General features: G+C 38.3%; 1 protein-coding gene across 1 annotated transcript in view; it reads right to left on the minus strand.

Moving 5' to 3' along the window:
* Window positions 1–14,344, minus strand: part of LOC140732318 (kinesin-1 heavy chain) — an 85,835-nt gene that overhangs the window by 49,562 nt on the left and 21,929 nt on the right. Inside the window, exons 2-5 of the mRNA XM_073054789.1 lie at window positions 12,742–12,829; window positions 6,483–6,556; window positions 5,938–6,042; window positions 1,396–1,444 (exon numbers count right to left, since the gene is read on the minus strand). Of these exons, the coding sequence (XP_072910890.1) occupies window positions 1,396–1,444; window positions 5,938–6,042; window positions 6,483–6,556; window positions 12,742–12,829 (316 nt within the window). The remainder of the gene's footprint in view (window positions 1–1,395; window positions 1,445–5,937; window positions 6,043–6,482; window positions 6,557–12,741; window positions 12,830–14,344) is intronic.

The following is a 14,344-nucleotide window of genomic DNA, read 5'->3' on the forward strand; positions in this document are numbered from 1 at the left end:
AGCTATGAATACAATAATTTCAAATAACCAGTCTGTCCTGTTCATGTCAGAATTTGCTCAGTCTTATGCAAGGGCATCAATCTGTAACTATTTTCCTCTGCAAAAATACTGCCTCATTTGCCAGGTGAGGCCAGTTTTAATTAAATCAGAATTTGCAACAATTGTTATAGCATGTAAATTATTCCAGCATTTTTCTTCCTCTTCCCTATTTTCATACATTTGTCCAATATCTACTTCCTTCAAACAGATTTGTTACATTTAAGCTTCAACCTTTTCAGATGACACCATCATCACTTGCATTATCCAGTCTACTTTGGTCTACTCAATGCCAGCAGTTCCATTTGAACTTATCATCTCTCCATCTCCTCTGCAATTTAAACCCTGTTTTTTTTTTTAACTTTTCTAGTTTCAGATGAAGGTCTTTGACTTCAGATATATTATTTCATTTTCTCTTTTATCCTCTGCTGCCTAACTTGCTGAATGTTTTTATTTCAAATTTTCAGCATCTGCACAATCTAGATTTTATATCACATGGTATCAAAAAATATTGGTAAAAAACCTCTATTAGCATGAAACCAATACAAAGTAATGGAGAGATTCATGTTACACACATTTTTCTGTGAAAGCAATAGCCAAAAACAAAGTACTGCATAATATCAGTCTCCAATAGCAAGCTATCTGAAAGTGGCAATTGGCATTATCAAGATACCAAATGAAAACCATTTGGGGGGGGGGGGGGAAGGAAGAAGAGGGAGCAAAAAATCTAATAACTCAAATGACAGACTATAGTAGCTATCATTTTTTCCTCTTTCACACCATTTCATTCAAATTTAATGCTTATATTTCAGTACATTACGGAACAGAAATCTTTTTTCTACCTTTAGTTATGTAAAATAAACTTTAAAGTAAGATAATTTGATTGTTTGATTAAGTATTTTCATGGCAGAGTAAAGTTTTAAGAACTGCTGGCAGGTTGACCCTGTTATGTGGAAATTACATAACAGCATGGCAGTATAAAGTGCCACTTTAAAGGCTGCACTAGGTTGTAAAGCAACAAAATCCACTCTTGACTATCCTTTAGTAGCAGCAGCAAACATTAAGTGACATTGATTAACTTCCACATATTTCACTGTGCACCTAATCAGACTAATACTTTATTTTAAAGAGAGGAGATATGCTGGGAATACTGAGAAAATCCATGCTAAAGAGTGGCTGCAGGGTAGGTGCTGAGGAATTCAGATTTTAGAATCTATAGAGCTGTATTTCCGCCAATTTCTCTAATTCAGCCCAAGATTCAAAAGCTTGTTTTTGATCAATCCCAAATATATAAGTCACACATAAAAGGAAACCTGATTAGTGTTATAACTCAAAAAAATATCATTTTTGGCAACTTACCATCCAAAAGATCCCTAATCTTGTCCAAATATATTTCAAAATATGAAACCTGAAGAACAATGATGACAGTTAAGCACAGAAACAGTGAATGTAACTTGTACATTTAAAAAGCTGAAAACAGACAGAAAAAAAGCAATTGTGGAGAGAAACAAAGCTGACGATTCAGGTCAATAATCTTCTATCTGAAAACTAACCTACAGAATGTTTCCAACACCTTTGATGGTATGTTTTTATTAGTTATTTTTAAAATGATTTTGATTACTGGATTGTTATTTTACTGGACTAATAATCCTAAACACAAGTTAAACACTAGAAGACTTTTATAAATCTACAAATAAGCATTACGAATAACAGAGACTAGTTTTTGGTCATAATGAATAAGGGCTTGACTGGGTCTCTTTTGTCAAGGAATCACAAATTTTAGCAGATATACTTGCCTTTAAACCAATACTGGTCAAAATGCATCTATTTCAAACATTTCCATTTCAATCCAATCCATCAATTTTAGTTGTAATACTTAAAAGTGCTGAACCAAATACGCTTGTTTTTTGGGGAAATAATGGTTTGCAATTTTTGCCTTCACCATTATCTAGATGGGAAATATTTTTCTGAACTCCCCTTTTACTCTTTAAATTACCTTAAATCTATACTAACTCTTGAAATATGGTCTCACAATATTAAATAACAAACGAATCAAGGCTCAACTTTTCCCTTCCCTCACTCTTTCAAAGACAATAAAATCTGCAGTGTCAAAATCAATCAACATTAAAATTCTTCAGTTTTGGTAACACCTTCAGAAAACTCAACTGGACTCATTGTAATTCTACAAAATCTGTCTTAAATATGAAGATCAGAACAAAAAATTCAAAGTGCTCAGTGTTCATAATGAAAGAAAATCAGATACTTAATTGGTTCCATCCAGATGTGACTCCAACTCCTTGGAGTTGCAGCAAAAACTGTACATGCTAGAAACCCAACATCAAACCAAGTGTTGGAAATGCAAGATTAATTAGAAGTAGCCAAGGAAAAGCTAAACAGGCCACATCACAAAAATTTAACTGGGACTAAAATAATGGGAAGTAAAGTGCATTTTCATTCGGAAAAAGAATGGAGAGAAGTGGGGATTTCTGTGAATAAAGTTGTCAAGAAAAAAAGTAGTAAATGGAGACAGAAAAGAAGAATGAAACAAATTAAAAGAATACAGCTACATAGAAACATAGGAAATAGGTGCAGGAGTAGGCCATTCGACCCTTCGAGCCTGCACCGCCATTCAGTATGATCATGGCTGATCATCCAACTCAGAACCCTGTACCTGCTTTCTCTCCATACCCCCTGATCCCTTTAGCCACAAGGGCCATATCTAACTTCCTCTTAAATATAGCCAATGAACCGGCCTCAACTGTTTCCTGTGGCAGAGAATTCCACAGATTCACCACTCACTGTGTGAAGAAGTTTTTCCTCATCTCTGTCCTAAAAGGCTTCCCCTTTATCCTTAAATTGTGACCCCTCGTTCTGGACTTCCCCAACATCGGAAACAATCTTCCTGCATCTAGCCTGTCCAATCCCTTTAGAATTTTATACGTTTCAACAAGATCCCCCCTCAATCTTCTAAATTCCAGTGAGTATAAGCCCAGACGATCCAGTCTTTCTTCATATGAAAGTCCTGCCATCCCAGGAATCAATCTGGTGAACCTTCTCTGTACTCCCTCTACGGCACGAATGTCTTTCCTCAGATTAGGGGACCAAAATTGCACACAATATTCTAGGTGCAGTCTCACCAAGGCCTTGTACAACTGCAGTAGAACCTCCCTGCTCCTGTACTCAAATCCTTTTGCTATGAATGCCAACATACCATTTGCCTTTTTCACCGCCTGCTGTACCTGCATGCCCACCTTCAATGACTGGTGTACAATGACACCCAGGTCTCGTTGCACCTCCCCTTTTCCTAATCAGCCACCGTTCAGATAATAATCTGTTTTCCTGTTCTTGCAACCAAAGTGGATAACCTCACATTTATCCACATTAAATCGCATCTGCCATGAATTTGCCCACTCACCTAACCTATCCAAGTCACCCTGCATCCTCCTCACAGCTAACACCGCCGCCCAGCTTCGTGTCATCCGCAAACTTAGAGATGCTCCATTTAATTCCCTCGTCTAAATCATTAATATATATTGTAAACAACTGGGGTCCCAACACTGAGCCTTGCGGTACCCCACTAGTCACTGCCTGCCATTCTGAAAAGGTCCCGTTTACTCCCACTCTTTGCTTCCTGTCTGCCAACCAATTCTCTATCCACATCAATACCATACCCCCAATACCGTGTGCTTTAAGTTTGCACAATAATCTCCTGTGTGGGACCTTGCCAAAAGCCTTTTGAAAATCTAAATATACCACATCCACTGGCTCTCCCCTATCCACTCTACTAGTTACATCTTCAAAAAATTCTATAAGATTCATCAGACATGATTTTCCTTTCACAAATCCATGCTGACTTTGTCCGATGATTTCACCTCTTTCCAAATGTGCTGTTATCACATCTTTGATAACCGACTCTAGCATTTTCCCCACCACCAATGTCAGACTCACTGGTCTATAATTCCTCAGTTTCTCTCTCCCTCCTTTTTTTAAAAAGTGGGGTTACATTAGCCACCCTTCAACCCTCAGGAACTAATCCAGAATCTAAGGAGTTTTGAAAAATTTTCACTAATGCATCCACTATTTCTTGGGCTACTTCCTTAAGCACTCTGGGATGCAGACCATCTGGCCCTGGGGATTTATCTGCCTTTAATCCCTTCAATTTACCTAACACCACTTCCCTACTAACATGTATTTCCCTCAGTTCCTCCATCTCACTAGACCCTCGGTCCCTTACTATTTCCGGAAGATTATTTATGTCCTCCTTAGTGAAGACAGAACCAAAGTAGTTATTCAATGGAGAATGTGTGGAGCAGGTTAAGACCTACAAGTATCTGGGAGTACAGTTAGACGAGAAGCTAGACTGGACTGCCAACACAGATGCCTTGTGCAGGAAGGCACAGAGTCGACTGTACTTCCTAAGAAGGTTGGTGTCATTCAATGTCTGTAGTGAGATGCTGAAGATGTTCTATAGGTCAGTTGTGGAGAGCGCCCTCTTCTTTGTGGTGGCGTGTTGGGGAGGAAGCATTAAGAAGAGGGACGCCTCACGTCTTAATAAGCTGGTAAGGAAGGCGGGCTCTGTCGTGGGCAAAGTACTGGAGAGTTTAACATCGGTAGCTGAGCGAAGGGCGCTGAGTAGGCTACGGTCAATTATGGATAACTCTGAACATCCTCTACATAGCACCATCCAGAGACAGAGAAGCAGTTTCAGCGACAGGTTACTATCGATGCAATGCTCCTCAGACAAGATGAAGAGGTCAATACTCCCCAATGCCATTAGGCTTTACAATTCTACCGCCAGGACTTAAGAACTTTTTAAAAGCTATTATTAATGCTTTTTGAGATAGTGATTTAGATGCATATCATATTTTTTACTGAGTTAAGTATTGTATGTAATTAGTTTTGCTACAACAAGTGTATGGGACATTGGAAAAAAGTTGAATTTCCCCATGAGGATGAAGTATCTATCTATCTATCTATCCATGTCTTTGTTCCCTATGATCAATTCACCTGTTTCTGACTGTAAAGGACCTACATTTGTCTTGACCAATCTTTTTCTTTTTCACATCTGTGGTGAGAGAGAAACAAGAGGGTTACCTAAAATGGTTAAATGCAATCTGGCTGTAAACTAACCCCAATTAAAGACAAAGTTCTGTCCACTAGTGACTGCAAAGGAAGAGCAAGCCAGGAAGACACAGAGGGAATAGACTGCAAGTGGAAATCTGCTGTGGATGAAAGAATTTATGGAAGCTGATCAGTTGAATGTTGGAGCACAGTGGCAAGGGGAAACCAAACCTTGTTCTGACTGGGAGGTAAAGGTTTGAGAGCAACCGTGTGGGCAATACAAAATTTAGATGTTCATTGTGAAGATGAATCAACAAGGACAAGATAACTGACGCTGCAATAGAAGAGAGAGGTGTCATAGAGGGGTAGGAACTGGACAATGGGAGAAAGTAGAATCAATAAATTCAATGGGCAATGGAGCCATTTAAGGAAACCACCTTTCTCTTTACTTAAAAGTCAACACCTTTGTTTTGATTTTCTCTTCTGTCCCCAATTAGTGTTTTTTTAAAAACTGTTGCCTTGACAAATTTGTTCAGCACTCATCACAAATTTCTCCTTCTCTTCGCCCTCACTCTCTTTCCAACCTAAAACACATTTGTCTTCTACTATTCCTTGTTATGAAAGGTTGTTGATCCAAAAACATCAACTGTTTATTTCCCATTGATCCGTTTTGCAGTTCCAATGTTCTTTAAAATCTGCCTTGCCAATTTTTAAATGGTGACTTTTAAAAAAAAAGGCTCAACATTATCTTCAACTTCAAGGACAACTTAGGATAGACGATAAGTACCAGTCTTGGCATTGATATTTTCAAAGATGCAAGTGTCTTGAGGAAACTTTTACCTTGATGTGGAATTCCAAATTCTCATCCATGGAGTAAATATAATTAAAAATATCTTGGGCTATTCTTGGAATTATTCCCATACAATCAGGATCATGAAGTGTTCCCTATAATTAGAAATAAAGATGAAAATTACATCTAATGCCATGCTTTCTTAACTAAAAAGTTAACTTTATTCAGACCAAATCCAGAGTAATATTTCAGCTTCACCCATGTGGATATTCCTAATTCTGAATTTCAAATGTATGCACTTCACTTTTGAAATAATGTACAGTACTTTACCATTGAGCCTTAAAGATCACACTGGAATAAAAAAGTACAAAAGTCTTAAAATGCTACTTGTATTTTTGAGAGAATTCAAAAGTTCAATCTATTATTTATTTGTTCAACTTTACAATTTCTCTTACAAAAACTTCTGTTGCTGTTTATCGCTAATTCATCTGGAATTGCCAAATCCCGATCAATAACAATGTGCAGTAAATCGAGTAATGGATGAATACCAGACCTACTCTTTCAACTGATCTCAAGCGACTAAGGAATTACTTACCTCCATTGTGTGAGTTTTACCGGAGGCAGTTTGTCCATATGCAAATATTGTACCATTATATCCATCAAGTACATCTGGAAGATCAATAATACAACATCACCAAAGAAATAACAAATCTTGACAATATTTTCTGCAAGCACTTTAGCAAGCAACAAAATCAAATAATGGCTCTGAGTAAGATACACTTGGCTTTAAGCTTTCAAATTTAGTGGAACGACAACACAGGCCCAGCTTACAGATTTGAAGTGGACTTTTAAGTTGCATGTTACATTATTCCAGCTATAAAAACTTAATTTCTAACCACATTTGCTTCCAATTTTAAAATTGAAATATACCTTGACTGATAGGGTAACATAGATAAAAGCAAACAAGTTCTCTTTTAATGAAACATTTAATGGATCACATCATCAACCCAAGTCTTTTGTTTTGGGGTTCCACAACAAAGTTTCTAATAAAATAATGGAATGCTTGTTGTTAGTCACAAGGGGAAAAAATCCACCCTGCTACCCCAAAGTGACTAATTCTAAATACAAAATAACTGATGCTTTTGTAGCTCTAGTTTATGTTGTCAGAAAATGTCATGTGGTTTTCTCCAATACAGCATTTCAGCACTTGAATGTAATAATGAAAAAGAACAGTATTGCTGACATCAACTGACATGTCAAGATATTGCACTGCATACAATTTGGTTTGGATGTCCTGTGCTCATCTTTTAGTTCCATATCTTCTAAACATATTCTGAAGACTCTCACAACAACAAGCAATTACTCAAGCATTAATCATAGAGTCCTGTTACAATGGAAATTTGGTGGAAGAGCCATCACAAAGACTTCAAGGTAGGATCTGTCTGGTTCAGTGTTGGTTAGAAAATATAACATTAAAAGTAGTTATAAAATAAAATTCTAACTTCATATTGAATATAGTTTGAATTATATTAAACTATACTTTTATGCTTAATATTTTGTAACGAAAGGCCCCAAGGCAGTACAAATAATGTAAATTTTACTTGCATTTACATGAATTTTTCTGCCAACTCAGATTTTACACTGTCCTCTCCTTGCTCTGCTTACAACAGCCTTGAATATTTTCATGCCCATTTCACTTTTATTCCCTTCTCATTTAACCATATCTTTATATTTCAAACTAAAATCTTATTCAATTGTACAACATGTATATTTTTCCGTACACCTTTAAGAGCTTTGGAATTTATTATATAAAGGCTCCGAATTACTGCTGCAATGTAAACAAATTGAACATGGAAATGCTATAACATTTTATACTTTTTTCTAAAATATACAATTCAAGGTAAACCTAGAATTAAAAAAAAACTAAGAAAGAAGCACTAAATATTGAATTAAAAATTACAGACTGACACAAGGTTAGGGCTTGTCATATGGATTGTTGCTCAAATCCTGAAATTTTGATTGTTGATTTAATTCAGCTCTTCAAAGAGCAAGCCCAAGTTTCTTAGGTTTATAAATTTAAACCATTCAAGGGAAGTCAGCTTGATCTTAAGAAAACTCAGAAGACAAGAAACCGAAGTTTTGACTCGAGTGTGCTCTATTATTCAAAAAGAATGCAGGCAATCTGATCTTGGTCTCAGCTTCAGCTTCCCAAGTGATTCTCACGAATACGAATCCTTTGAATTCCAGACATTTATTTCAACATCTACAAGTCCACTTCCTACCTGAGGGAAGCAACAGTGGCTGTGCCTCTGGCACCGAGTCTGGCCCTGTGCCTCAGAAGGGCAGGAAACTGAATAGGATGGCAGCAGTAATAAGGGATTCGACAGTTAGGGGGACAGATAGGCAATTATGTGGATGCAAAAAGTAAACACAGAAAGTAGTTTTTCTCCCAAGTGCCAAGGTCCACGATGTTTCTGAAAATATTCACAATATCCTGAAAAGGGAGGATGAGCAGCCAGAAATCATTGTACATATTGTTACCACCAACTTAAGAAAAAAAAAGGAGTTCCTGAAAACAGAATTAGGAAGGAAATGGAGAAGCAGGACCTCAAGGATTGCTGCCTGTGCCACGTGACAGTGAGGATAGGAATAGAATGAGGGGAAAGACAAATGCACGGCTGAAGAATTGGAGCAGGGGCAGGGATTCAGATTTTTGGATCATCAGGACGTCTTCTGGGGCAGGTGTGACCTGTACAAAAGGGAAGGATTGTACTTGAATCCAAGGAGGACCAATATCCTTGGGGGCAGGTTTGCTAGAGCTATTGGGAATAGTTTAAACTAATATGGAAAGGGGGTGGGAACCAGTATGATGGAGCAGAGGATGAGCCAGCAAGTTTACAAGTAGATGATATAATATGTAATATGAATGTAAGGAAGGGTAAGCCAATGACTGGGTACAACTGCAGACAGAACAAAGAGTTACATTGCACCACAAAGGCAAAATTCATATGGGCGAAGAATGCAGGTTCTTCATTTATATCAACAGAGCATTCGGAATAAGGTGGTCAAACTCGTGGCGCAATTAGGGATCGGGTCAGTACGACATTGTGGGCATCACCGAGTCGCGGCTGAAAGAGAGCCATAGTTGGGAGTTTAACATCAAAGGATAAACTTTGCTTCAAAAGGACAGGCGGGAAGGCATAGGCAGTGGTGTGGCTCTGTTGATAACAGATGGAATTACATCTTTGGAAAGAGATGACATAAGGTCAGAATCTCAAATCTTTGTGGGTGGAGTTAAGAAACAAGGGTTAAAAAACCATTATAGCAATCATACATAGCCATCCAAATAGTAGCCAAGATGTGGAGTTGAGATTGCAAAGGGAGCTGGAAAGGGCAAGTAATAAGGGTAATGTCACAATTGTAATGGGGCACTGGGAAAACCAATTTGGTGTCAGATCGCAAGAGAGGGAATTGTTGAATGCCTAACAAGGTGGCTTCTTAGAGCAGTTTGTGCTCGAGCTTACTAGGGGAAAGGCCATTTTAGATTGTGTGTTGTGTAATAACCCCAATTTTATTAGTCAGCTTAATGTAAAGGAACCCTTGGGAGGCAGTCATCACAATATGATTGAATTCATTCTGCGATTTAAGAGGGAGAAGCACAAGACACATGCATCAGTATTGCAATGGAATTCAGGGAATTACAGAGACATGAGAGAAGAGCTTGCCCAGGTGGATTGGAGGGAAATACTGGTGGGGAGGGATGGCAGAATAGAGATGGCTGAAGTTTCTGGGAATAGTTAACAAGGCACAGGATAGATAGGTCCTGCAGAAGAAGTTGGTCTCAAATGGCAGAGGTAGGCAGCCATGGCTGACAAGGGAAATTAAGGACTACATAAAAGCCAAGGAAAGAGCATATATTGTAGCAAAAGTGAGCAAGAAGTTGGATGATTGGGAAGCTTTTAAAATCCAACAAAAGGCAGCTAAAAAAAATCTAAGGGAAACATGGAATATGAGGACAAACAAGCCGATATATAAAGCAGGATACTAAAAGTTTTTTCAGTTATATAAAGAATAAAAAGGGGGGTTGAAAATTGATATTGGACCACTGGAAAATGATGTTGGTGAGGTAGTAATGGGGACAAAGAAATGGCAGATGAACTTAATAAGTACTTCGCTTCAGTCTTTACTGCGGAAGACACTAGATGTATGCCACTGATCTGTGAGTGTCAGGGAACAGGAGTGAGTGTCAGGGAACAGGAGTGAGTGTCATTGCTATTACAAAGGAAAAAGTGCTAGGCAAAATGAAAGGTTTTAAAGTGGGTAAGTCACCTGGACCACATCCCAGAGTCCAGAGAGAGATTGCTGAAGAGATAACGGATGCATTGGTCATGATCTATCAAGAATCACTTGATTTTGGCATGGTCCCAGAGGACTGGAAAATTGCAAATCTCATTTCACTCTAAGAAAGGAAATTATAAACCAGTTAGCCTAACCTCAGTAGGTGGAAAAGTGTTAGAGTCTATTATTAAGGATGAGGTTTCGGGGTACTAGGAGACCAGTACAAGTCAAAGTCAGCATGGTTTCTGTAAAGAGAAATCTTGCCTGACAAAACTGTTAGAATTCTTCAAGGTACTAACAAGCAGGGTGGACAAAGGAGAGGCAGAGAATGTCATTTACTTAAGATTTTCAGAAGGCATTTGATAAGGTGCTTCACATGAGGCTGCTTAACAAGATAAAATCATATGGTATTATAGGAAATATGTTGGCATTGACAGAGAAAAGGCTGACAGGCAGAAGGCAGCGACTGGGAATAAAAGGGGCCTTTTTTTGGTTGGCTGCCATTGACTAGTGGTGTTCCTCAGGGGTCAGTATTGAGACCACTACTTTTCATGGATGATGGCTTCGTGGCAAAGTTTGCGTTTGATACAAAGATAGCTGGAGGGGTAAGTAGCGCTGAGGAAGCAATGCGATTGCAAGAGGACAGATAAATTGAAAGAATGGGCAAAAAAGTGACAGATAGCATAGTGTAGGGAAATGTTTGATAATGCATTTTGGTAAAAGGAACAACAGTGCCATCTAAATGGGGAGAAAATTTAAACAGAGGTACAGTGGGACTTCAGAGTCCTCGTGCAAGACTCCCTGAAGGTTAATTCACATGTGGAGTCTGTGGTAAAGATGGCAAATGCTGTGCTGGCATTAATTTCAAGGGGAATAGAATATAAAAGCAAAGAGATAATGCTGAGGTTTTATAAGACACCAGTTAGGCTGCACTTACAGTTTTGTCAACAGTTTTAGGACCCTTATCTCAGAAAGGATGCATTGTCATTGGAGGGAGGCCAGAGGAGGTTCATGAGGATTATTCCAGGAATGAAGGGACTAACATGTAAGGAGCATTTGGCAGCTTTGGTCCTGTACTCACTGGAATTTAGATGAATGTGTGGGGATCTCATTGAAACTTACCGAATGTTGAAAGGACTGGATGTGGAGTGGAAAGGACGTTTTCTCTGGTGGGGCCATCCAGAATTAGAGGGCACAGCCTCAAAATTGAGGGTCAACTTTTTAGAACTGAAGGAGGATTTTTTTTAAGCCAAAGAGTGTGACATCAAGGGAGATGGTGAGAGGGCAGGTGTATGGGGTTGAATGGGATCCAGGATCAGCCATGATGAAATGGCAAAGTGGACTTGATAGGCTGAATGGTGTAATTCTGTTCCTCTGCCTTATGGTATTAAGTCTCTGGGGTAGAGAATTTCACTAAGGCCAAACTCTCAAATGAAGTAAGGCCATCAGGCAACTGGACAAACTCAGTATTCCTTCAAGTATACAAGCAACCCAAGTAAGCATATATAGTGATCAAGTCAAAACATGCTATTTATGTCATTGGAACACTAAATTATACAGACAAAATGGTGAAGCTCAAGTCATGCTCAAACAGTAATGTGCATTGTTCAGATCATACCTTGAGCATACCCTAACCAGATCAATCCAAGGAACTGTTTGAAGACCTTCAGCTGGCCAAGAGACTGAATCTTGTCTCAGTATGAAATATTTTAAAAGACTGGGAGAAGTCCTGAGCATTTAAGTCATGAATGGAAATATTTAAGGGGTAAATATTAGTACAAAAATACAACTAATATGTAAATATATAAACCTCCAGCTTAAAATTATCAGGCCTCAATGTGCTAAGAGGAAGAGAGCAGATGCAAACTAGAAAAAGGCAAACTCTGGGTAATTCAAGCAATTTCAGCAACAATAGAACCAATTACAAGCTTTGAGGAGGACTTTTAAACAGAACAAAGACAGTTGAGAAAAGGGAGTCACAAAGAGAGGCAATTCCAGAACTTCCCAGAAAACAGTGGTATAAATGCAATGGATTCCTCATTGATTAGTCAAATGGAATATCACAAAATAATTTAGAAATATGATACAATAAGCCAAAAAGCACATTGATTACCGTAACAGGTCAAATCTTACTCTTCTCTACTTAGTAAATTTAGCTTAGGTTTAAAACTACTTGTACCATAGCAGCATTTGTGGCTGGTTTTAAATTATTTTACCAGTCTGGCATCCATATCCATACTTATTATCCCTTCGAGAGATATAATAAATCAGCCATGATGTAATGGTGAAGCAGGCTTGATGGGCTAAATGGCATTGTTTTATTCTCATTTCATATCGTCTTTAAAACAAATTTGAATCAACTGAAGTTGACCAGTCCACTTCTTGTCATTATTTTATTGTCATAAAACCCACATATCAGTGTGCATTACAATATTATGCAGTTATTTTGTGAATTCTTTAGCATTAGAGGGTTCAGGAAACAAATTCAATACAGCTCTTTCATCAACATGACTTACCTTTGACAATATTTTTCGCACATGCATTGTATACTTGTTCTTGTGTTGCATTTGATGGAAAAACACGGTCATACACATAGGACTTCCCCTGTAAAATTATTGAATCAATTAAAGCTGCATATTCAAAATGTTTTGAAGAGTACTGAAAATAACTTGATTCTTATTTGTAATTTATACATGTTAAATTAAATACAACTAATCTCCCTAATTCAGATCCGCAAGAATGTTGCCGAAATGCCAGATGAGTCTAAATCTAAGGTGTTACATTTCAGAAAGTTCAGTGTAAGGAGACGGTATAACTACATGAACTAAGGTATATGAAGTACATGCAGGCTGAAGAGAGTTAGCTTAATTTTGCATCATGGCCAAAGGATATGTTCCTGTGCTATACTATTCTGTATGTAAACAAAGTGGGATTAGTGTAGGCTTACTATAGGTGGATAGAAGGCCTGGTTCCATTATGACTAATTGAAGGCCAGAGAAGTCTTGGGTGTGCAACCCCCTAGGGCTTGGGGGGTGGTGGGATGGGAAGGAGGATGGAATCAGGTTGTAACACACCTTGAGACAAACTCTGGTGTAGGCAATATTCATTATGTCATCGCATTGACAGCGAAGTGCTCTATTTCTAGCCAAATAACTATCCATTAAAAATATGGAAGTCACACCTACACTGTAGTCAGGGTTGGGCATTTAGTGAAATACACCTTAATGAAAGCAAGCATTAATGGCTGAGTCATTTCTTGCAAAACTAGTTTCCACCAGTGCAGGAATTTATGATTTCTCCAATCAATAAAAAATCTGAATGGCTACATTAGAGCAAGGCAACTGCTGTACTTGTGGAGGAGACAACATGAGATGCTTCTGAGCACATTGGGGTGGTGAAACAGGCATGGGTAGGAGCTTAAGACAAAGCAAGACTTACGACCAGCGCAGAATGAGAAACCACTTTAAGTTTCTAGAAACGGCAAACTGGGGAGTGGGATTAGGCTTTAGCTGAAGTAAATGTGCAATACTAAACCTTAAATTCAAATGGAGCTGGCAAAAAGTTAAAGAATCAGATAAACTTGACATGGTTAGCAAATCAAACAAATTCACAAATACAATTTATGCAACAGTAACATACAAGGCAGTAAACAATGTTTAACATCTGTTTTCCTGCTGATGTAAAAGCTTAGACAATGGGCACTAAATCCTCATTTTGTCAATGACCCCTACTCGAAAGGAGTAATATTAAAAAATGCAGAAAAAGCAAACAATGTAGCTGAATAAAGGCAAGTTGGTTAATTTAATGTGAAAAAAGTGAACAGTTTGGGAGAAAAAACTGCAAATAATCAACAGCAAAAGGCATAAAATGAGAATAGACAATAGACAGTAGGTGCAGGACTAGGCCATTCGGCCCTTCTAGCCAGCACCACCATTCACTGTGATCATGGCTGATCATACACAATCAGTACCCCGTTCCTGCCCTCTCCCCATATCCCTTGACCCCGCTATCTATAAGAGCTCTATCTAACTCTCTCTTGAATGCATCCAGAGACTTGGCCTCCACTGCCTTCTGGGGCAGAGCATTCCACATATCCACCACTCTCTGGGTGAAAAAGTT

Source organism: Hemitrygon akajei, chromosome 8 (genome assembly GCF_048418815.1).
Source record: "Hemitrygon akajei chromosome 8, sHemAka1.3, whole genome shotgun sequence".
Classification (NCBI taxonomy): domain Eukaryota; kingdom Metazoa; phylum Chordata; class Chondrichthyes; order Myliobatiformes; family Dasyatidae; genus Hemitrygon; species Hemitrygon akajei.